The sequence below is a fragment of the Chlamydotis macqueenii genome, chromosome 5 (assembly GCF_036417535.1).
Source record: "Chlamydotis macqueenii isolate bChlMac1 chromosome 5, bChlMac1.mat, whole genome shotgun sequence".
Lineage (NCBI taxonomy): Eukaryota > Metazoa > Chordata > Aves > Otidiformes > Otididae > Chlamydotis > Chlamydotis macqueenii.
Genome location: NC_141560.1, coordinates 11,240,950 through 11,260,810, shown reverse-complemented (window position 1 = coordinate 11,260,810; position 19,861 = coordinate 11,240,950). Strand labels below are relative to the sequence as shown.

At 36.2% G+C, this 19,861-nt stretch overlaps 1 protein-coding gene across 3 annotated transcripts in view; it reads right to left on the bottom strand.

The window, feature by feature from the left end:
• PPP1R13B (protein phosphatase 1 regulatory subunit 13B) overlaps window positions 1–19,861 on the bottom strand; it is a 68,944-nt gene that overhangs the window by 37,323 nt on the left and 11,760 nt on the right. For all 3 annotated transcript variants that reach the window (XM_086750220.1, XM_086750222.1, XM_086750221.1), the window contains exons 2-3: window positions 7,514–7,661; window positions 679–798 (exon numbers count right to left, since the gene is read on the bottom strand). In XM_086750220.1, coding sequence (XP_086606346.1) covers window positions 679–798; window positions 7,514–7,661 — 268 coding nt within the window. The remainder of the gene's footprint in view (window positions 1–678; window positions 799–7,513; window positions 7,662–19,861) is intronic.

Sequence of the window (19,861 nt, the reverse complement as noted above, 5' to 3'; positions counted from 1 at the left end):
CACTCTGACAGTCATTAAGTATAAATGCACAGCCTCAAAATTCTTCCTATAAATGAAGTACAGTCTATACTAGTTAGATCAGAAAACCAAAACCTTCTATTTTTTTATTCCAGTCTTTTAAGAAAGCCCCACTTAATATAGCACTGTTTTATACAAACACTATTCCTGCAGAAACAAGCAGAGCAGCAATTTTTCAAGATGCAAACTATCACCACTGTTAAATATATCTACATGAAGTACTGAGAAAGTAAAGCCACTGAGATCTCTGACAAGGATGTCTGTAAAATAGATTTTAAGTTTCTAAAGGAGGCAAATGAATTTACTGAGTCTTTTCTCTGGGGCAACTGAAAGAGAACAGGAGGTCAAAAAGAACAATGTCACCCTCTCAAAACGTAGGGACTTTCAACAAGCAAAATAAAAAAAATGCATTAAGCCTCTGATATCCACCATTTTTGGATCAGTAATAAGCAGAATAGAAAATCGCTCTTACTACAAAAATATTACTCAACAGACTTGTGGAAATGATTCTAGAGAAGGGAATTTGAGAACATGAATAAATGTGCCACTGAGGAAGGCTCAAAATGGCTTTGGTACAAGGAAGTTGTATTGCATATACCAAACTGACTTCAGAAATCTTTCAAATATGTTCAGGTAACAACACTATGTAAGCGTACTTACTCTGTTCATTACTTTCAGCTGGTGACTCCTCATGACGAAGAAAAAATTTCACCTCTTCCCTGCGGGGACCCCATTTCTGTAGGTGGTCATACATCATATGATCAAAGGGTATGGGACGTTCTAAAAATACAAGACCAAAAAACTTATCACAAATATTTTAAATTAAACAAAGTTTTATAGAACTCTCACTAAGAATCAGAATGTCTTTTCTGGCAGCAATTCAATCTATTCAATGTATTTTGTCTTGCGCAAAGTCCAAGAAACAGGCACGAACAGACAATAGGTGCACTATACTAAAATCTAGTTATTGTAAATACCTCACTGCTTACCAGCAGTACATAAGCAGTTTGCAAAACCATACAAAAAATACCAGTGTTTAGAAAGCCTAATTTAGGAATTCTTCATCACAACCTTTTCCACAATGCTGATCCTTGCATCTTTGCTCCCCATCACCACCACATGGATATTTTGTTCTATTATTAAAATTATTAATTCAATTTGAACCTCAGGTTTCCACTCAATACTAAAAGCCTTATCATTATATTGACATTTCACCTCCTAAGAACCTGAGCAGGTGCTCCCACTCCAATACACTGGAAGTTAATGTCTGGCATAGTGTATGTGGAATTACTGCCAAATCTTTGAACAAATAAAAAGCTAAGTTCTATGCAGCAGTCAGTCTCTGTTTTCCCCCAAAGAAATGTAAAACATTCTCAGGGTCTAGTTTTTTTCTTCCAAATTGATCAAATATATTATTAATTTAGTATTTCAAAATGAAAGTACATTTCAAAAGCAAAGTTTCCACTGTTTTCACAATTATACTTGCATTTATTTTTAAATGTTTTCATTATGATAAGAAAAATCTCCCTTTTAAGATCTTATACTCAGCATAGTATTAGAAGATGTCTTCTAATCAGGGTAAAATTATACTAGAAGATATTTAATTAGCTTCCCTACATGCAGAACCATGTCAAACCAATATTGCTACAGAAAATCAGGCTTGGATGGAAACTAAAAGGTGTAGTTTGTGTTCTTCACTGTTAAAAGCAAAATCCTCTCTGTCCCCAAACCACAGCATCTCCTACCAGGCAGAGCACGGCTAGCAATTTGTTATCCATTTCATATTTAACCCATCTGAGGCGAGAAGACAAAATGGTTCAGAGATGTAACAGATATCTTGGGGAAAACTTGGGGAAACCACATCACAAATAAACCTTTTAGTAATAAAATTTACCTAAATTGATATGCATTATGAACTACGTGAATGTGTACATGTCTTGATACTCTTTGGATACTTAATTGTAGTGTTTAAAGAACAATATATTTGCATCACTTGATTTGCAATGCATTTAATACAACAAAGTGTCTTGTCAAAATCTGGCAAATAACAATTAACACAGCTTAGCCACAGCAAGATCTAGCTACTTTCAATGGGGAAGGGTCATTTAAACCACAAGCTAATTATATTCATCAGCTAACTGCTTACCCATCTTGCCAAAAAAAACCCCAAACCCCACAACCAACAAAAAAATCAAACTCACACAATAAGAAAAAAAAAAATCTTAACACCTGGAATTAAAAAAAAAGGACACTTTGCTTTTCTTTTTCTTGTTCCTCAGTTAAGTGGACTCCAAGAAACATTGTCAATAGCGTTTATGCACACAAGAATAATAGGGTCAGTGGCTTATTACAACTCAGTTCTTGAAAAGGAATTTTAAAAACATGATTTTCAGGTTTTTCAACTCCTACAGTAAGGTATGATTTCAAGTGCTTTGAAGCATATCCACTAAAATTGTAGCATGAGTCTTCTAAAGATCAGAGAGTGTAAAATATTTAGTTCAGAGACTTCAGGACACAGAGCATAAGAAACTTTGCGAATTTTTCACAAATAGAAAAAATTGCTAGATAAATCTAGCAAGAACTGAAGATTGATAACAAAGTACCAAGAAACTGGATGTCTGAACAGGGTTAGGCTAATTCTGGAATGGTGAGGAGTGGCTGCAGCATTGCTCCTGGTTAGGCAGGTCTCCCATTAAAAGCAAGGCACTGAGCTATTCAAAATAAAAGGTTTCATTTACACAATTTACCTGGAAGAACTAAGGCTAATATTTTTTTCATACATGACCATGGAGAGAAATGTGAAAGATACTTTCTACTACTTTTGGAACTCTTCCACCAAAAACAATTGGGATACATTGCCCTAAATTTGATAGAAGACACGTTAAAATAATTTGCTGTAAGTTTGGATAGCACAAAAGGGCTATTTTCTGGAAATAACTGTTCTTTGAGAATCAAAACCAAAACAAACAAAAAACCTGCAGTTAAACATTCCCAGTTGTCATAGCTTCAGACATATTTGTCTGCAATTGTTTTCATAATAATTGTTTTCACAATACTATTTCAAACTTTAATTTTATTTTTTTCAAGTTTAAATAGAAGAGAATAAAGAAAACGTGAAATAGGAGTAGAAGTGTAGAGTAATAATAAACAGGTTGGATCTCTATACTTTAACAACCAATTAAAAATTATCTAAGGAATGTTTGTTTTCATGAATAACTAAGTAGAAAACTATGACAGATGCATATATCCATAATTATTTGCAAAAACTGCCTTAAAATTTAAGTTGGGTGACAAATTCTGACAGACCAACTTTTGAACAGAGCTTGACTCCTTTCCTTTTAAGCAAAGGTTTTGAGGATGAGCCAGTTTTAAGCATTCTGAAATGACTGAAAGACCCTGAAAGACCAAAATACAGGTACCACATGAATGTTTTAGAAGAGAATTTCAAAAATCTTTCTGCTGGAACTATTCTGTTCACTATTTAAAACAAAATAAGTTTCAAACTTCAAAATCTGTTTTTATCCTGATTAAAAGTATCCTGCTGTTTGTAATAAACACATTTATGCCCGCTGTACATGAAATCAGAATATAAAGTAATGGAGCAAACTCCCCTCACCTAACGGGGGAGTTCACTGCAAGATCAGGAACAAGTCTTTCCCTGCTCAGGTTTGCAGAAGTACACTTGTAGTAAACAACTATTTCTTTCACAGTCACTTGCCTCTATGTTACAATTAAATTCAGGAAGACTAATTAATACTAATTGCTGAAGGAAATTCCAGATGTAAATGAAGTGAGTAATTGAGTACTGGATAGATTTAAGGTTGAAATCGATTCTCTCCTGAAACATACTACAAGTTCCTGGTGTCACACCTGTCTTTCGACCTCCTTACCAATGGTTACTTGCAATAGCTGGGGAATGAGGAAGAATATTCTGGGGTGGTTTTTTTTCCTCCTGTTGTAGCATGAGAAATCTGTACAAAAAGAGGAAGCTTCAAACTAACAAAGTACTAGTTGCTACAAAATGTACTGATACATCATGCACGAATGCTATTGACTTTTTCAACTATTACTCATCTCAAGAAACTGGAAAGGAGGGGGAACACAGAATGAAATACAAAAATCAAATGCAAAGAAACTAAATGCTTATGCCATGCAGGTCTGAAGAATCAGTTTCTTAACTCTAAGACAAAAACCACCTAAACTATTTTACAACTCTTGGGAAGCTCCTCAACCACCTCTTTGCCACACAAAAGCAAGCAGAGAAAAGCTAACATAATAAACAAACATTTCTTCCAATAGCAAAGTTACTGTAATCCTCCTCTGAACTCTAGAAATCTCACATAGTTTTTAGAGCCAAACTTGCATGGATTTTAATAATATTTTTCTAGAAATAAATGGTCTATCTTTGTCACCCTCTAAAAATAAAATCAAGTCTTTCTCATTTATTTGTACATACACATTTAGGAGAGGACAATTATTAGAGGAGACAGTATTTTGTTAGATCAATACAGTTTAAGAAATGGATAAATTTTTGGGCACACAAACTGGTTTTTTTTTGTATGTGATAATAAAACTACAACCTACAAGCCCCACTACTTTGAATTTGAGTAGACATTTACTATTCAGTTGGGCTACCTAAAAGGGGCTGTGGCTACCTGGAGAACAGAGGAGTTAAGAGCTGTGATTTGTCACCTGTGCAACCTGGAGAGATTACCAAGAAAACAGACCACTTAAGGTGTGTGACAAAAGCTAACGTGTTTATTCAACTCATGATTTTCTGTATTAACTTTTGTTTTGAATTTTACTTCCCGAAATGTCTCCTGAAAGAACATTTGTAGATCTTTCTTGAGGATAAAGGCTAAGGAGTCAGAACAGTGTAATAGAAGAGAAAGAACACTCTTCCAGTGGCACAACATGCCAGTTTCATTGCAAATTGCTTCACACTTCCCACTCAGAACCATAGCTCAAGTTGTTTGTTGTTGTAACTGTTGCATTTAACTATTCAGACTCTTGTTTGCTACATCAGATCCTGGCTCCAGGCAAAACTGTTTTCGAAAACTTCAAGGGAAAGAGTTCGATTTAGCTCTCAGGAGCAGCTGAAAGAAAAAAATATCATATTTATACGCTGTTAAAAAAAAAAAAAATCAGGTAGTTTCACTGAGAAATTTACATACCCCAGACTTTGGGGCAAGAAGTTGAGCCCAGCAACACACAAATATTTTTAATGGTATCCTACATTTGCGAACAAGAAACAAAAAGCTTGAGCTGAAATTCCTGACAGAGAGACTTAAAATCAGCGTGCAGGACACCTTTTTTTGCTGACAGTACAGGCCTGTTTGAGAGATCCAGAAACTTATGTGTTTCATTCTCTAGTCTTTTCTGTTCCATACTTTGAGTGGAATAGATCTATACAGTTATCACCTTGGATATTTAGCAAGTGAAGCTAGATTTGTGAAAGTACCTTCATGTGAGTTTTAAAAGAAACTTGGAGCCACAAGCACATTTTGAAAAGTTTTACAAACCCACTCAACAGGTAGAAGCCTCAGGCAGGATTCTGCTCCTAAACTTAGGTGTCTGTATGTAGTTATCTGCTTCAGAAAACTGGGTGAGCTCCAATGCTCAAAATCGAGCAGATAGCAACTACCTGAAATCAGTGATCTCCATGTTCTACTCACAGTAATATCTAGATCTCCCTTGACTATAATGAGATCCAAAGATGCACAATTCAGAGGGTAGATAGCCAAATTTAGTCCTAGTCTCTCCATCACAACTTCCTGGATAAGTTTTATTTTCCACTTTACAGAAACTTACAGCTTTAGATATTGAATACTTCAAGAAATAATGTATTGCATCGACAAATAAAATATTTTTTCAACCTCAGAAGTTATTACAGAAAATGTGTTCTTGTGCTTCCCAGAGTTGAAAAGTGTAAGCATCCCAGAAGGATGTTGTGGATCACTGGCTACAACTTCCAGCCACCCTTTGAAGCTAGTTGACAACATTCTCTGCAGTTTTTAAGAAGTACACCCTCAAAGTATTGTGAAAGCAGAAGAACAAATAATACCGTGTATGTCACAGTTTCACAGACAAGTGATTAGAAAATATTATATTGAGTGCTGTTAAGCACAGCCTGCAGATCCATTTTAGAAATTTATGTGACACACTTGGCATCGTACATGGTCCATAATCTAAACTTCCCATGTGAAAAAGTTTTAACCCTCCTGTAAGTTTTATCCTTAAAGACAGTTTTCTAACTAAGTATGAATTGAATTTGTATTCCTAGAACTGCAGAAACGCTTAACCTCTCCCCTCCTCACTCTTGCCTAAGCTTTGCGAGTTCCCACTGAGTTAGGAAACCACTTCTTCAGGCACTTTTCCCTTTACAAAGTCTTAGAACCGTTCAGAAAAGTGGAGGAATAGCTTCCCCAAGAGGAAAATATTCTAGATTGCTAATACTTAAAAGCTCCAAAGGCATTTGAATATTGCCTGTTTTGTCTGTTTGACAAAAAGCCCCTGACCAAAGTAAAACCCATCTATGCAAAATTTAGGAATTCAGTATCAAGTTATGACCTTATCAGTCCTTATACAAAAGAGACGACAAACAGCTTAAACGGGTGACCTTAGTAACTGAGGGATAAGAACCTGCCTATTATCCTCACTCATCCACTGATTCTACTTACATCAATACATTGATATACTATAACCTGGCAGCTTGCACTGTACAGAACTGCAAGAATACATTTAGAAACAGAATTCATAATAGGGCTGTTTTCACATGCTCCTGAAAAGAACTGCCCACCTCATTATTCTGTGAAACAATGACTGCAACACAAATAGGATGCGGGCACTACCACCTGCCTCAAGGGAGGCTGTCAAATCTTTGACAGGAAATGTTCAAGAAGCTGGAGATACTGTGTCCGACTCTGGCACAATTCTGTCTGCAGAACACCTGCTATTCATGATACAGAAGGATAAAATCTGTACTCATTCTTAAATTTCAGATTGTGTTCACATGACTCATAGCGAGGAAACTAGACTGGAAAAAAAAAAAATGCAGGTGGTGATCTGCACCCACTTAATATAAGAGAAGATCACTGAGATTCCGTATTGTCATTTAAATATCCTCCATACTATTTGAAATGGCTTCTAGAAGCGAAAATACCCTCTCCATTTTTTTTTTCTTTTAAGATGGGATTACTGAATACTTTGTTTATGTAATCTGAAAAACTGAAATACAGAACACTAACATATCTTACACATCCATTTTATCAAATACTCCACGCTGAGGAAGAAAACAGAGAAGGAAAAAAAAAAAAAAGCCAAGAATTGCATTAATCTCTACAGATACTGAATTACCATGCTTTGTGTCAAAGTTTGCTAGAAAAAAAAAGTACAATTTGAAATCATGAATATTGAAAGTCAGTCTTACCTTTTTTTTTTTTTTTTATAATCAGTACATATATTTAAATCAATTTCCACCGAACATTTTACTTACCATTTCCACGCCATACTTCAGCCAGATGGCAGCTTCCTTCTCCAGGCTCCTTGCAGAACTCTACTACATCGCGACAGGTTGTTTCTGGCGTAATTGGAACTTCTGTCAAAATCTGTTCATTGTTGCTCAAAAACACAGTTAATATCATCTGAAAGGAAAAAAAAGAAAGTAACAGAATATTAAAAAAAAGACAAGATTATGGGTAAGATTTCTAACCCTTCTGTAAACGAAAACGTATGCTTATGGTTGGTTACTATGCTCCGTCAAAGTAGTTTTCAGTTTCTTGTAACTTTGCCAAAGCTTTAGTCCTTTGTGTTGATTTTTTGACAGTGCATTGAACTGACAAATTTTTTAAAGAGTTTCAGTTGAAATGGTTTAGTTCTGTCTGAAAATAAAGCTGGGAGGGAAGGAACAAGTTTGGGGTATGTTAGATGCTTGAAGTCACAGCATTTAAATGTTGCAAATAAGCACACACTTTGGCAAATACCCCGAGGCTTCACAAGTGGGCAACCCTTTGCACGATGGACGTCATTTTTGCAATTTGTTGAAGATACAATTATATTTGGTTGAATTGTAAGCCTTTGGTTAAATGGCAAAGCCTCAGAGTTATTAAGAAAAAAAAAAGGAGGAAAAAAGTCACATTTTTCAAAGGATTGCATTTGGTTAGTATACTTGCTAGAGCCAAAAACCTCTGAAAAGTCAGTTCTTTCTGTACTGATTACCCCCACCTTCCGAGTTGGCCGTGTTGATTAGACTGTACATGCAGCCTTTCCCACAAGCAGTACTACGTGTGCTCTCTTCACTCGAAGTTAGAACATCAAAAGACTACTTTTCCTCTAGTAACTGCTCCCAGCTATTCCAGCTGGAAGGTAGCCACAAAACAGAAAATAGTTTTCTTCCCCTGCTTGCCTAGAACAACATTCAAAATGACTTGATATCAAGGAAAACGGAAAGAAGAAAAAGTGGGATGAAATCTATAAAGGAAAAAGCCTAGCACTAAGAGCTGGAACTAATCTGGGTTGATGTAAACTTCTACTCAAATTCCTTGCTCCACCTTAAATAAATGTGTGCACAGATACAGATATCCAGAGATACTCCCATGCCTCTTCATGTGAGCAGGTGTAACTTGCTGCAAAGTTAAACACTCAAAAACTGTGCACATTAACTTACCACACCCCCTTGGTGCGTATGTATTATATGATCATTAATAATCTGTCCATTGCTACATTCCCCCTATTAACGGCCTCTGTCTCATACATTATTCTCAATGGATATGTTCTGAAGGCCTTCATGTAATTTATTGCAAAAGCTGGAAGCATACAACTAACAACACAGGGCCTCGTAAGAAGGAAAAGGTAAAAAACATTCTACCAAGAAACAGAGTCCTAATACAATGATGCTGAAGTGATTAATTTTTTCTTCGGAGTTAGACTGGCTGAGGACCAATAAAGGTTGTACTCAAAGACAAGTATTCCTATGTTATGCTAAATCCTCTAAAAGACACCTGACCCTAAGCTCCTGCTTAAAATTTAACAGACTTTTAACCATTCTCTCTCTCTGCACCTTAACTTCCCATCTGTAGTCACAATACTGTTCTGTAAACTCAAGAGGACGGAACAGAGATAACAGAGTTTAAAAGATAAGGATACCATATAATAAATGTCCCTAAAGAATGTGACAAAACTAGTAATTTTGTCTGCAAAGAAAGTTCTTTCAGATCTTTCCAGTAAATAAAACCTAGCATCACATATTGAACCACAAAAATTAAACCTGATTATTCAAAAGCTCTTCATTAAATAAGCACTCTCCACTTAAACAGAGTTGTGCTTCAGTTTGCACAGGCAATTCTTAAAAACACGTCCTTTGGGACGTACTTACACGTAGCAAACTGGAGATTCGCATTACTAACAGCTAGATACTGAGCAAGAGCAGTCTATCTACTTTAGAAGCAGGCACAGGACAAATTCCAAGAGAGCCCAGGCTTCAAGCTCTGTCTCCTCACCAGTCCTCCAGGCTATTTTAGTCCAAAGTTTCTACTCTCCTCCAGCCTGCCAAGTTTGTACACTGTATCCTGAAGTTTTCAAATAACTACACTTCAACACAAGAGCAGTCACTCAGGGCTGTAAATACACTAGAATTCACCCCTGAGCTTCTCCAACAGCAGCATTAGAGAAAGCTAGAGCAGAAACTATAGGGCAACCTCAGAGGAAGCTATAGGATGCAGAGACACAGATAATAATTAAAGTGCCTGTAACCACTTAGTGTACACAGCTCACAACGTTATTTTTCCCCATAGAAGAAAAGATTCAGACACAGTCTCAACATTCAGTGGCTGTGGAATCTTTCAAAGAACAAACATCTGATGTGGAATTCAGTAGTGGAATTTGACCTCATATTTAACAGTCATATATGAACATAAAACAATAGGCTTAGAAGAAACCTTAAGAGGTCATCTAATGCAGTCTCTTGGCCTCAGGCAGGATCAACTATACCTACATCATTCTGCAGAGATGCTCGTTTAACCTGTTCTGAAAAGCCTTTCATGATGGAAATTCCACCACTTCCCTGAACCATCCACCCCAGAAATCCAGGATTCCTCTTGCAAGGAGAAGTTTCTTCAACTCTAGTTAAAGCTTTCCTTGCCACTATTTAAACCCACTAGCTCTTCTCCTAGCCACAGGGGTGATAAAAAACCACTATTTTTTTCCTTCTGCACTTAAATTTAAGGAATATGTAATAAGCAAGTAAATTAAGTAAGTTAAATTCAACAACACCAGTTTGATAGAGAATTATCAATGCCTGTATTCTAAACATAGTTTCCCCATAACACTTCATAGTCATTTCAAAATAAACCCCAAGTTTCACAAACTTTATGAGAATGCCAAAAGACCCTGACTTTACTAATCATGATATGATGCATACTGACTCTGTATCATTTTTCTAAAAGACTTATCTTGTTATGAAAGGATAAATAAAATGACTTAACATCATGTGGTTTTACATTATTTGCAAGTTTTTATTTTTCATTGCTGTAAATATAACACTGGCCCAGAAAACTTGTTTCGTGTATTCAAGATTATGTACCTGCAGACAGGCTGAAAAAGAAAACAAAGCCTTGGAGGTGTGAGTTATCCCATACATGTCAGTCAATTCTCCATAGATTCAGACCTCAACAACTACATAAACTCTCAGTTCCCTTTGCAAGACCAGGCCAAAATTTGCTGTATCTCAAGCACACCACTTTTTTTCTGTCAGCTCAGAGTCCACCAGTACTGCCTTCCTCAAAGCTAGGCATCACTCCCAATATCACCTGCTAGACAGCCCAGGGAAAGGTATCTTACTGAGGAGGAGGCAAGGTGCTATAGAGCCAACTACTGTCACACTACTCCTCAAGGAAACTTGGTTAAGAACGGATTTGTTTTTAACAGGCTATCTGAATAACACCAAAGGAACTGAAACACTGTGCTGTGAAACTCATGTCCTGGAATATACACATGAAGACTCAAAATACTGAATGTTATTAACATATTGCAGTATTAATTAGATTTTTCCAGTCAGTGTTAATGGACTCCTAAATAGGAACTAATATTAAAACCCATATTCTTTAAAATGAGATCATAACCATTGCAGCATTTATTTGATAATCTCTTAGTTCACTCATTCAAACCCTGTAATACATGGACACAATGTCACAACAGGATCAACCCAATACTCATGAGCAAGTCGCCTCACTGCTTCTAAATAATGTATTGTTTCCACAATGAATACCAAGCTGCAAATCTTACACTTCCCTCCTCAATCCAGACTCAGATCTTACCTGTTACTCTCCCGTACTGCTCCTGGTATCAAACCAATGGCTTTGTTCCAACTTTCACCAATTCTCATCTCTTTTCCTCTTCTTTTTAACTTCCCTCCAGCCTCTAGCACCTCTCTTCACAGTCCAGGTCTTTTCCACTTCAAAGAAGCTATATCAAACATCGCAACCTGCCTTCAAAACTACTCTGTCATCTCACTAATTTCTCATCTTACAGATAATCTCCTCCTAGGAGAGCTTCAGAATCAGTACTCTACCCAAATCTTCTCTGCCCAATAGATGCCTGTCAAACAATCATATGTGTTCCTCTTGGTATGTTGTCTCCCCTCTCTCCATTCCCAGCCGAAATCTCCTCTTCCAACCATACTTGCCATGTTACTTAAAGGACACACTTAATCATCCCTGCAGTTTCTCAAAGAGGTAGAAAAGAGGGATAAATCCACAAGATCTTTACCCTCGCTTATTATTTCATCTCTCTCTTCAGCTGGATAACATAATCTACAAAAATGTCAATCAGCATCATCCATAAAGATAACAGTTTTATCTTTCTAGACCTGATCTCTTGCTAAGGAAGCTGAAATGATGGCAAACTTCAATCATCTGTTGTAAATGCCTAGCTATCAATTCAAGTTCTATATGGCTGCAATACAGTGCTTAACCACTTTTCTCCAATGACTCCCTAGATTTCATATTCATCATAACACACAGGTACCTATCATTACGAGCTGTAACACAGGCATCTTCGACACCAATCACATTCTCAGCCTTGTATCTCAGATCTATCTCTAGTTTTCCTGTACAACATGTACAGCATAGATAGTTTTTTTCCTATCAACTGGTCTAGCTCGTGCTCTCAGAGTTTGGAAACTGACCTATCACTTCAACGTCTCTACTTGAGTTCCGAAACTTCAGTTGCACTCCCCTAGTACAGTGCAATCATTTACAACTGGAATAAAACTAGATACCACCACAAAACCAGATGACGGCAGCCAATGTAGCTGTTGTTTCTTAGTTACAAAATAGCCTAGAAAGCTAAAGCTCCAACTGTTGAATTCAGTATTTTCCTCGCCATTTTTCTACATCTTACTGAAAAAAACCAAAACTTTTTTTGATCTTCAGCTAATATCCTGAATTAAAAAGAACAAGTATTGATTCAATTAGATGCTCTTTAACCACAATTTTCATGGAGACAAGAAATACATCTTACTCAACTATTATCTTATGCTGCCAAGACCTGAAACACTGGTGCTTGAAAAGAAATAAACTGTACATCCACTCCTCCATTGCCTTATTCTCAAGTTCATCTACTAACTTAGATAGCTGATACAATAAATATTGTAAATAAAATAAAATAACACAGTCCATTTAAGTATGTATCTACTGATACCCTACTCATAGAAAACTGAGCTACCAGAAAGCAATCAAATACTATTTCAGGACATGCTGAAATATTAGAATTTAAAACAAGTCTGAGATAATTTTCTAATAGTAACAGTCATATTCCAACTAGAAAAGGAGAAATAGTGAGTTCTGGAGATGAAGATGGGAAATAACTCAGCTGGCTTTTTACTTTATATATAACTGGTTTTTAACAAACCCCCCGTGTTTCCACTCAAAACTAGGGTTCCTGGCAAAAACAGATCAGATGATCATTACTTTTCCTGCATATAACCTATTTTATGTCCTATGATACTGTGCTTTGCCATTCCAGAGCACTTAGTGGTGTCTACAACTGCAAGATGAGAACAATCAGCAAAGAAAAGACATCTTCAAAGTAAATCTCTCTTGCACAGTAGAGACCTCAACATCTCCCAAGAAGTTTTCATAACTTATTCATGATTTTGCTGACTTGGGAGTCCAAGGAGTTTGCTATATTTAAGGTGCTACTATAACAGAGTTGTACCTGAAATGTCCAAAACTATATCTTACTGAAATGTCAAAGCCCCATCAATCAAATACAAAGTTTGATTAAGACTGAGATATGTAGCTCCTAAAAAATTAGAGGATGGGATACAAGCAAAATGTGAAGAGGGAAAAAACCATCCCTCTGGCGATGAGACATACTGATAAGCACAACTCTGCATGTAGAATGGTCAGAGAAAAGAGTTACAAGTTCTAAATTATCTCACGCAAGTTTGCCTGCCTGGAATTCATGCCGTCTACATAAATCTTGCATCAGCTACAGCTGTAGAAATTCTAGTTGCATGTTTCAAGCACTAAAGCAGAATTTCAACTTCATCTGCAGTATGAACATTGTCCCTTTTTAAGATGATTTACTTAATTAGGTGAAGCTTTAAGCAATTACATTTTAAAAGAAACCAGACTATGAAATTATAACCATAAAACTGTTCTAATTAAGATATTCTCGACTCATCATGAGTATTTCTTTATACTGCTGAGATTTCAGAACAAATAACAAACTAATCTCTGATGTTGATTATTATGTGTAAAACCCAGAAAAACAGTAATAAGATTAAACAATTTCACTTTTCTATACGAAAAAGAATCATTTAAAGTCCATCTAATAAAAGTTATTCACTAGCATGCTTTGTTCCAGCATTTTTTTTGCATAAGCTTGTATGCTAGTTGCATTAACTTGCACTGAAAAAAAAAAAAAATTATCAACCTTGAGATCCACCTTCATCTTGCTCGGAACAAGCCAACCTGGCTACAGAAAACTCAACCAGGAGAAAAAAACCCAGTCTTGTCAGACAATAGTTCTACCAACAGACTTAGTGATGGAGTATAAAATTATTTCTATTGCTAGAGCACGAAAATAGCTTTAAAAAAATAAAGTATTTAACTCTTATATAAATGTGGAAGCATAGCATTAAAAGAAATTCTTAAACAAGATTGTCCTACATTTTTGTAAGGTCTACATCTCTGCAATGGCTTAAATACCTGACAGAAAGATACAAACATTTCCTCTCAGGACTTTCAGGACTGTAGCCTTTGCCCTCTTCCATAAGTGAGCTTTCATATGTGACAGCAAGTGTTCAACAGGATTCAGACTATTTCAAAAACTTACACCTACTTGATATTTATTTGCTGTAGGGATAAATATGACACTTTCTTGCTCTTTGTTACTGAAAGATAAAAAGCTACAGCATCAATTGTAGACCTGGAATTTGAAGCCTCTTACTCTTTCAATGGCAGGCTTTTTGCAGGGCAGAGAAATAAGCCAACATTTTTGCTAGAGGAAGGAAACAGCAACTATCATCACATACTTAAACCCATTCAACTAAGCAAGCTAGATCCAGAGATTATTAAATGAAAGGTATTGTAGTAGTTAACTGAAAGACTTCCAGAGCTCGAGAAAAACAATACCTAATGAAAACAATAGCAACCAAAAGTTCACTTGTGTAAACAACACAAGCAACCTACAGACTCGAATGGGTGTTCTACAGGCTGTGAGGAGCAAGATATGAATAGGGATAAAAATAATAACTGACCTAACAAATGCTGAGTTTCTAGCATCTGCCTAAGACAGAAGAGGGACACGACCATTTAGACATTATAATCCTATATCAGATTTTAGACTGTACTGTTATATTAGAAGTCACTCCATGGTACTAAACCTCTGCCAGCTCTCCAGACATAATCTTTATAGAGGCTGTTTGTTGTTTGTCACAATACTGGAATGCCTTCTTTTAGATTCAGATGGTTCTGATAAAAGCAAGCAGGAGCTGAGATGTGGATAAATTAATTTAAAAGATGGGCAGTAAATATGTGGCTACAGAAGGGAAAATGGGTATAGTGGCAAAGGGACAGGTTAAAGAATAAAAGAGTTTGCATTAAAAATAAAACTATTAATTTAAAAGGAAATCTGTCCAAATGCAATATTTAACGTCATTAGCTAAAGGAACACAGCCTGAAGTTAGAGAAATCTATAAAACATGCCTCTTGTGATGTTTTCAGGAAAATGTAATTTGGCACTTGCTACAGAATGAGTTCAACATCCCTGCATCGTATTATCTGTTGGCTTGATTCCTAAATTGCTACATCTGGAGAAACAGCAAGAGATCTTGTTATTGCTCCTTGACGCAAATAACTCTACCAAAGGACTGTCAAGACACTAGTTACCATGTAAGAGACTTTAGAACGTGGGGATAATTCTAGGTACACTGACAAGTTCTTGCTGAGCACATTTCTCCATTAGGCAAAATAAATTACAAATGGAGATTTTTATTCTTCCCAGAACAAGACTTTGAAAATTTGTTTTGTCCACTGTTTAAAAGACTGCAGGGCATATGCTATCTTTCATGATATATGCAGCTATTATTAAAAGGTGGAAGTTGGAGACTCTTCTTGAAATACTCTCTGCTCTAATCAGTTGATGCTAGGTTTCCCAAATCCCTTACAAAGTTCATGACAACACAATACAGAAAAGTAAGTATTCTCACCTTGCAAATTAGTATTCTCTGTTTTGTTATAGGATTATTGCAAATGAGTCTCTGCCATCTATTAACCAAGAACAGAAGACTGATCTTCAAGTCAAGCAGCTCTGAAGAAGTCCAGTAGTTTTTCTGACACTTGCTGGCTTCATCAAGGATACTTTTTATCTTTTAAAATATTTTTTGTCTGTGAATCTTAGGATGACGAACCTTATCTAGTACTGCCTGTCTAATTTCAATTTTTACCTTGAAAAAAAAAAACCAAAACAAAACACAATAAAAACCAGCAGGCACATCAATTTTGTGCTGATTATTAAATTAAAAAAAAAAAAAAAGAAATTTCTAATCTATTTAAGAAGCCAGCAAATACTCCTGCTATAACTGAACATTTTAGTAGTTGTTTAGGCCTATATTAATATGAGAGTTCTTTAAACAATGGATTCTTGCAAAACTCTTCAGAAAACCGCAGCAGATACGGCATTTGCAAACGCACGGAACAGTCGTAATATACAGGAAAAGTCAGAAGGTCAAGGGACAGTGAGACTCCAGATCAAAACAATAGCTACACTGGGGGAGCCATCTTTCCTGAAGTCCATTTGTCCATAAACTCTGACAGCTCCATAAACACAATGTCCACATTTCTACTAATCTTCACATCTCCAGCTCAGGGCTCCCCAAAACCAAATGGTTCATAGCGTTAAGGGGGGGAACTCCCAGTATAGGGTCAGGTCCCCACAGCACCCATGGAAAAGGAGGTAGGACCCACTGTGGCACTACGACTGCATCTCATTGTACAAGATCACAAACACAACTTAGTGCAGAGGTCTAAATGTTTCCTATCTGTCAAGGTAACCAGCATGCTGCACATCAAATGCATGACAAGCTTGAAACAACAGTCCTAAAACATTAACTGCCCGTTTCATTTCATCAGCTGATGAGACATGAATAATATGCTAAAAAACACTAGTAAATACTTTCCTTTCTGAATCATTACCGAAGATGTGTTGCTGAAGAACACCACCACTGTAGTACTGTAAAATTTGCGGTTAACTCAGGTGAACTGGCAATAAATTAAAAAAAAAGTAAATTAATCCAAGATGACTCAGCTTCAGAGATCATTTTATTACATAAGAATCTCAGCTCTCCAGTCAGGAAAGGAAAAGAAAAAAAAAAAAAAAAAAAAAAAAAGTCATATCCACAACAAGGAAAGTTTGGGGTTTTTTTAAAAAGAAAAAAGTCAGACACACAAACCCAAACAAACAAAAAAATCACACATCACATACACAAAAAAAACCTCTAAAACACCAAACCCTACAAAACAGGAGACCCCCTCAAAGACTTGAGCCAGAAGACAGATAAAAAGGTATTTTACTTTTATTGGGTGGAGGATATCGGGAGAAGTCCTATTCAAGGTTTCTGCATATTAGGATTAGCAGTATGGTAATTTACTTTGAAAGAAAGCTCATTCTGACAACACAAGGCGAAGCTGAAGAGGCGGGTGAAGCATGAGGTTTTGGGTTAATTTTCCTGAACAACAACTTCATCTTCAAAATCTGCATGCAACAAAAGTGTCCCATAGAATTTGTATCACAGAACTGAGTGTTCTCAAATTATTAAAAATATTTTGGCCAAGGCTAAGGAAAGGGAGGTGCTGATGTTTCTACAGTCTTGTGTTCGACCTTGTCAACAGTTACAGCAAAGTCATCCAAAATCCACTGAATTCCAGAAAAGACTGACCTACCTACTGCATTGAACAATAATCTCATCAAAAAAGTATAGGATAAAAAGACATATTCCTGTATTTTCATTTACAACTTTTCAACAGAACTAAATAACGCAAACAAAAAAAAAAAGGGAAAACCACAAAACAAAACCAACAAACTAACATAGTATTTTGACTAAAGACATTGTGCTTTTTGTCAATTAATAAAGGTGATCTGCAGCACAGAACACCACTTTTTCATTTTATAAACAAGGAAATCTACAGACACACACCCATATGTAATGTTGCAACTGGAATCAGTGCTACTTTTTCCTTTTATTTTCAATAGAGCTAAACAAGAAGGGACTGCCACAGCTTTCTCCCACTGAGCGGAAAGTATTAACAAAATAGTGATTGTTTTGTGTTTTGCTTTCAGGGAATACTAACCATTCAAACTTAGACGTAATGTTATCTGGCTTGGCAAAAATATAAAAAGTGAGAAGTGAATACATCCTTTGGGGTTCAACAGGCAGTCTACAGAGTTTTCATTCCATTAGAGTGGAAATTGCACATAACAGAAAATAACTCTTTTCAGTGCATTTCTTTAGGTTTTAAATGGCAGGTTTAAAAATTAAAAGCTGTTCTGTTTTAATCTCAGATCTCCACCTCGGCTGACTCAAAACCAATAAATAATAATAATTTAAAAACCAAACAACTTATACAAGGTAAAATTAAAAGTTTCAGATATTTCACATACAGAAGAAACCCACATAAGGCAATAATCTCTGATTTTCAAGTAAAAATCCCACATATACACACACACTAAACCATTTATAAGGCTACACGATTCGATTTTACAAAAAGAAATCTCAAAATGCTTAATTTTACAGCAAATAAACAAAAAGCAAAGTAACCCCACCTTCTTTTTTGTAATTCTGTCCTTTGTCCAGTGTTTAGACTTCAGTCCAGTCTTTTCTGGTAGCCAAGATTTCTCTTTTGATGTTTTTATAATATTCTGAAGAACCATCCTTAAAATATTCTTCATGTGGACAGTTGTAAATAGCAGTGAATACAAAAATATTGTGTAGAGCTAAAACCTAAGAACAGTTTCTGTGCAACAACTCCAGTGAAAAACTACTTAAATGGGGTATTTTTGGTCTACTGGCATATGAATTCAAGCAGTAGTGACGAGCAGTGATAAGATGTTCTAAAGAAACAAGACAGGCCACAGTTGTGACAGGAACAAGATAGGCTAGATCAAGTTTCACCTAATTAGGCAAGGTTGCAGGAGGGGAGTTCTGCTGTCCTCTCGTTGTGCAATAGTAATCTCTGTTTGCTATTATAATAATGACAAACAGTAAGTATTCATCTTTAGTAAATTTACATATAAGGCTCTGGCTGTCTCTCAAGAGACAGAAGTTATTTTCCTGGTGAAGGGGGCAACGATATGAGCAGAAGTTCCAAGAGCAAATGATCCTAGCAACTATCAAAAGACATTTCCATTACACATTTTCTTAAATCAGGAAAATGTTTTAAAAAGACCAACCAGCTTAAAACCAAACCAAACAGCAACAACAAATCCACCATGTATTTAAGCCTAAAAATACTACAGTTCAAGCACTACTCCATTCTTGGCAAACTCTGTCTTCTTGCTGGACGTAATTCAAGCAGCAGAAAATATAAAATGGTAAACTATGTTTCTGATTGCCTCTTCACGTCAAGGGACAGCAAATGCTTATCATCATTCCTGTCAACACTATACAGGATCCAGAGTGGGGAACTGATAGAGATGGCACCAACAGTGCACTCAGCTCTTACTCTACAGTTGCAGGAGCAAAGCATATTCTTCAGCCCAATCCATTCCCTTAGTATCGAAAATGGAAAGAAAGAGTGAGCAAGTAAACCAAAGGGGGTAAAAAAAAGAAAAAAAAGAAAAAAAAAAACAAAAAGAAAACAAAAAAATCCAACCCACATTATGAAAGATCGACAGAAATTGAACAACCAACCTCTCTTAAAACAGAGCTATGAGCTACATTTTCTGTGTAGCACCATACACATTAACTACAGGAAGGGAAAAGTAAGGGGTTCTCAGCTTTATTTGTGATCCACAGAACTGTTACATCACCCTTCTCTACAAACAGCAGCAGAGAAGAAAAAGTAAGATACCGTATTTAGCCTGCTTCAACATTCAGAAATAGTACTGTCCTCCCTTAATGCTTTTTGTCAGTAACAAAAACATTCTGATCCCATGCAGTCTTCTTTCCTCCTTAGCGAACATGTATCACGTTGAGAGGTTTATGGAAAATGTTACTGGTAAAATAATTTCAAACTTATAAAATGCTGCAACTTAAAAAAAATTAGCCTGTTAGCAACTGAGAACATTTTAAATAGATGAGAAACTGGAGGATATTTCTTAAAAGGGAAGGGTTGTTTTGCTT